The 5,231-nt window shown below is 34.5% G+C and overlaps 1 protein-coding gene across 1 annotated transcript; it reads right to left on the minus strand.

Annotated features, from left to right (window-relative positions):
- Positions 1-245: 245 nt before the first annotated feature.
- Positions 246-1,991, minus strand: LOC110745613 (putative pectinesterase 29). The gene is made up of 5 exons (XM_021945732.2): positions 1,655-1,991; positions 1,404-1,563; positions 1,095-1,313; positions 714-952; positions 246-595 (listed from the first exon to the last, which is right to left on the minus strand). Exons 1-5 carry the CDS (start codon positions 1,879-1,881, stop codon positions 433-435), a joined length of 1,008 nt encoding a protein of 335 aa, XP_021801424.2. The 5' UTR covers positions 1,882-1,991; the 3' UTR covers positions 246-432.
- Positions 1,992-5,231: the final 3,240 nt, after the last annotated feature.

The following is a 5,231-nucleotide window of genomic DNA, read 5'->3' on the forward strand; positions in this document are numbered from 1 at the left end:
ATACAATGTAGAACCACATTTAGAGAACATTAGCAATGTTAGAGAGTGAGTTTTGGGAGAATGATTTGATTGAGAACATTAGCAATGTTATCAATGTTAGATATGGTGGTACGAGAATGTTGAGCTGCGTTGAGTTGCAGAGGCAAATAACACCATCTCTCACTTTCCCTCCGACCAAACATCCTCTTCAACCTCTTTCACACAAACCACAAACCCACACCAAGCAAACAAACAACACATCCTAGTACACAAAAACTTCATATGTTATCGAAGCTTATTCAATTTTTCAATCAAGACCACATAACATTACAAAGATGTATACTTAGTCCATTGACAAAGACATTTTGCACCATCCTTCTTTGTTGTCGCCTTAACGACTGGTTATTGATGGAAGACCCAAAAAAGGAACTAATTATTATTGATATCAAGGGCTTAATTGGGTTGTTTTCCCAACCATCCTTCTTGGTCTATGAAAGAAGCTGGATTTGTTAAATATGCCACTTCCTGATCTGATAACTTCTTCTCCCACGGGACACGATGGGACATATCTGCTCCAGGACCTTTGCAATTCACCTCTGAGAATGTGATGAAATTCCTGTTCGATAATGTCAAAAAAAAAACAAGAGAATTAAAGTTTAATATCTGGCATAATTTTAATATTCTCTTCACATAGACAAAGATATATAAAATAAAAAAGGAAAAAGAGAACTTACAGTGATCTCTTATCCCATGTGGACCAACCCTCTGGGGTTATAATATTTTCCATATATGTGGAGGCAAACAATACTCTTGAATAATTTCTGTATGGTCTTCCTAAAAATATAGGGCCTGTTCCATTTACGTAGCAATCTTTGAATACATAACCACTAGTTTCCTTTAGGCCCTTACGACCCTGCGCTGTGATAAAACCAGGTACACCTATTTTGTCTGTTACTGATTTTAACTGGCATTTCTGCAAGGAAATATTTCAACATATTATGTTTTATAAGTCCTATCTAAAATAGTGAAATTCAATAAGACTCGAATGAAATTTGTCCCAATTATGTCCCATCACGGCCACCAAATAGGGTACGAGAGAAAATAAAGAAATTTACCTCATAAATTGATTGGCCATTGCCCCAAATGAAGTCTATAGCCCCTTCAACAAAGCAGTCATAATAATAGTGACGACCAGCGTCATCACTCAATGTGTCTTGCAAACTAATGAAAGCACAACGATAAAAACTTGCTTTATCTCCAGAAATTGAAGCTGCAGGTGCCCAAGTAGTTTTCCTTCCATTTGGACCCGGTGTGATAAGACGGTCATATGAATTCTGTAACCACCAAAATTAAGACTTTAAACGATAAATAAATGATAGTAGCTTTAAAACAAACAAACAAACACTGTCTACATGAATTTTAACCTTGAATATTATATTCCGTGCCACAAAATTATCTGCAAACAACTTGAATGTAGGACTGTCAATAACACTGCCAAAATCTCCATATTCGATTGCGGTAACATGTCTAGGGTCGCCTTCAAGAATAATATATGGTTTGTTTCGAGGGATCACAACTTTTTCCCTAATGAAAATGTCATATATTTAGAGTTTCGATTTTTATTTTATAGATTAGAAAAAAATAATTTAAACTTGAAGAAGTTTGTGCTACTTACATGTAGAGACCATGGTTAATAAGGATTCGAGTCCACAAAGAGTTATTTGACGGTATAGAATCGATGGCTTGTTGCACTGTGGTAAAATTTCCTCGACCACTCTTATCGACCATGATGGTTTTTGAAATATAGTCTTGAAAATCATATTTCATTTCATTATAGGGTGCACCCGAAATTGTACCGAAGAAAAAGAAGAGGAAAAATATGGTTGGTATAAGAGAATCCATATCCCAATACTGCAAGATGAGCTAGCTTAGCAAATTTAGAACAATGAGAACCTAATTTGGCTTAGGAAGATGGAAATTCTTCATCTCATATAGAAAGATAAAAAGTGTCTGAATGCTGTGCACAAAATCCTTTTGACTGACAACTCAGATTAATTAAGCACAGTGAATCTACTCTAAGTCCCCGACTCTATAAAAAAATATATATGTTCACACGAAAAAATTGGCAACCACTTACTAGGGAGTTATTATTAGCACTTCAAATTAGCCAATAACAATTACCTTTTAAGATTTCTCTTATTTTTATGTGGATATACATTAATGTGGCATCTTACATGATAATAAATCAGTAGCTTAGCCAATAACAATTACCTTTTAAGATTTCTCTTATTTTTATGTGGATATACATTAATGTGGCATCTTTCATGATAATAAATCAGTAGCTTCTGCCAACAGGTCTAGCCTAGGAAAAAAGGACCTTGACTTGTAGATTAGTGGTCTTCGGTTCGAACCTTCATGGCACTAGTAGTGTGAGAAAGTCGCTCCTCCTTGTAGTTTATTTATACTATCGCTTAAATTAAAAAATAAAAATAAAAATCAGTAACTTCTAATCATGCCATTTCTTGCCACATAAGTTTATATTCTTACTTGGATGGTTTGCGGTATGTAACACTTTAGTCTCTATCTTTCAAAAATTGGAAAAAACAACTTTGAACTTACAATTGTGATACAACTGGCCCCTTTCTACCCCAAAACTATCATGTTAACCAACATTTTTTTTACGGAACACTTAAGTTGACATATTTTTTTGCTTGCATGGGTACGCGAGATCAATTCCACGTGTGTCATTTTTTATTTGTTGTCTATTTGTCAAAAAATATTTAAAAAAATTAAATTGACTGTTAAACTGGGAAGGAATCAATGTAAGAATTCATAAGTTTAAGGTTGTTTTTGTTAATTTTTAAAAGAAATGAACTAAATTGTCACTGACCCCAATCTACAGGCGTGCATAGGTAATTGACACAGTAATTATTTATTTATTTCAAACGGGCGAGTTGCACTAAAGTTTAGTGAAAAAAAAAAGGGTTATTGATTTCAATGGTCCTCCAACTATTGCTCCAGTATCATTTTGGTCCACTAATTAAAATTTTCATTTCAATGGTCCTTTAACGTCCTTTAACTCTTAATTTGGTATCAAAATCGTCCTACAGTCAAAGTCTGTCAACTATTCTATGAAATTGAAGGGCAAAATCATCTTTTCAGGGCATTCCAACCTTTCCCTCTTTCTCTCTCTTTGATGATTCGACAGCCACCAACTCCAACCTATCGCAGCCCACCCTAGCATCCTTTCTCTTTGTCTCCTCCCTCTCTCTCTGTTTGTTGAATCAGATGGTGAAAGGAATGAAGAACACAACCATAAACTGCTCTCTAAACCCTCACAAGTTCAATCTGTTTAAAGGTTTCCAAGAGATTCTAAGCTTTTTTGTTTTGTTTTTTTGGAATATTTTTGAACCATCTGGACATTAAACATGTCTTCTCTCAAGTGGGATAGTTGAAATCTAGTTACCATATACAACCCATCAGTCTAAGATTGTTTGGTTTTGTTTTTGAGGGTACTGCCCTAAAAAGATAAGAAGAAAAAGACTAATATGGAATTCATTTGGTTTTGAGGGTACTGCCCTAAAAAGACGATTTCGCCCTTGAATTTAACGGCAAAATTGACAGGCTTTGACGGTAGGACTAATTTGATACCAAATGAAGAGTAGAAGTACCATTGAAATGAAAAATTTAGTTGGTGGACCAAAATGATACTGGAGCAATAGTTGGGGGACCATTGAAATCAATAACCCCAAACAAAAAAAAAGGGGGTTAATTACACTTTAGTACCCTGTGGTTACACCCTTAAGATATGTTAATCCCTATCTTCTCAATTTTTACAATAACATACCCAGACTTTTAAATTTGTTACAATGTGGTTCCGCCATTAGGATTTCTGTCATATCTCTCCATTAGTTGCCTACGTGACACTATATGTCCCATATTTTTCAATTTTTGTTAATTTTAAATTGATTAAAATATGAATAAAATATTTATTTATTTATTTATTTTTAATAAATATATTATTAATTTTTTAATCAATTTAAAATTAACAAAAATTGAAAAATGTGGGACCCACAATTCTACGTAGGCAACTAATGGAAACCCTAACGGCGGAACCACATTGTAACAAATTTAAAAATTCGAGTATGTTACTGAAAAAATTGAGAAGATAGGGATTAACATATTTTAAGGGTGTAACCACAGGGTACTAAAGTGTAATTAACCCAAAAAAAAATCTACTACTATGTGGTCGGGAAGGTTATAATAGCAAAAGCCATTGGAATTTTTATTTTATACATTGGAAGAACCCGTTTTGCTATTAATAGCACATGACATAGTGACACGGGAAGAGAATAACTGAAAGAAAGGAAATCAATTAGTTATTCATCAAAGTTTCATTGGGCCTAGTCGGCATGACTCCAAATTTGTGAGTTTTGGGCCTTAACCCTAACCCTATCTTTCCTCTTTCTGCCGCAGCCTCTCTTCATATCTTTCTTCCTTCTGTCTGGATCTCGCAGTCACGAAATTATTGTCAATGACTCTCTCTTTCCTCTCCTCCCTCAAAAACAAAATAAAATCCCAACAAAATAGAAGAACAAAAATTCAAACATATACAATTAAAAAGGATTTAGAATACTTTATTAATTCTTATTGTTTTGTTGTAAACGAAGATGTCACAATTACAGCAACATATCATTGAACATTATCCAAATAAAATTTGAGATCACCAAAATTTAGGTCTTTTGCGGAAGTATATCAAATCCAAAGGATTAGGACCAGCATATTTATCACGTACTCCAACATCATAATTTGCATCGGGCAATGACCCATCTTTGACCTTAATGACAAGGACAATATAGAGGCCTGTTACCTCGTAGCGTGTCTTGCCCTTGACCACGCTTTCAAACACCAAATTCTTCTTCTCATGCTTGTTATACGAAGTGACAGCAAACTCTGCGGTATTTATCCAATATGGTTCACTGGTGTTCTGTACGGGATCCCAAGTCTCAAGAACTTCATCTGGGGCAACAGCAGTCACAAGAGGAACGACCAGAACAAGGACTGCAATAACCCATTGAAGACGCATCTTACGTGACCGAGTTATTGATTTGGTTGAATTTTTTAGTTTGAGGGTAGAGATTGATGTTGCTAGGTAAGGTATATATAGCGGTTGGTTTTTTTTATCTTTTATTTTTTATTTTTTATATCATCAAGAATTCTGAAGGAATAAAATAATAATGTAGGATAAGGAG

This window comes from Prunus avium, chromosome 6 (genome assembly GCF_965620075.1).
Source record: "Prunus avium chromosome 6, drPruAviu1.hap1.1, whole genome shotgun sequence".
NCBI lineage: Eukaryota > Viridiplantae > Streptophyta > Magnoliopsida > Rosales > Rosaceae > Prunus > Prunus avium.

Bases quoted from the DNA above. Each gene is read 5' to 3' on its own strand.
- LOC110745613 (XM_021945732.2), bottom strand. From the start codon at position 1,881: ATGGATTCTCTTATACCAACCATATTTTTCCTCTTCTTTTTCTTCGGT. The intron at 953-1,094 runs GTAAATTTCTTT...ATTTCCTTGCAG, and splicing joins ATGGCCAATCAATTTATGAG to AAATGCCAGTTAAAATCAGT. The intron at 596-713 runs GTAAGTTCTCTT...ATTATCGAACAG, and splicing joins ACATGGGATAAGAGATCACT to GAATTTCATCACATTCTCAG.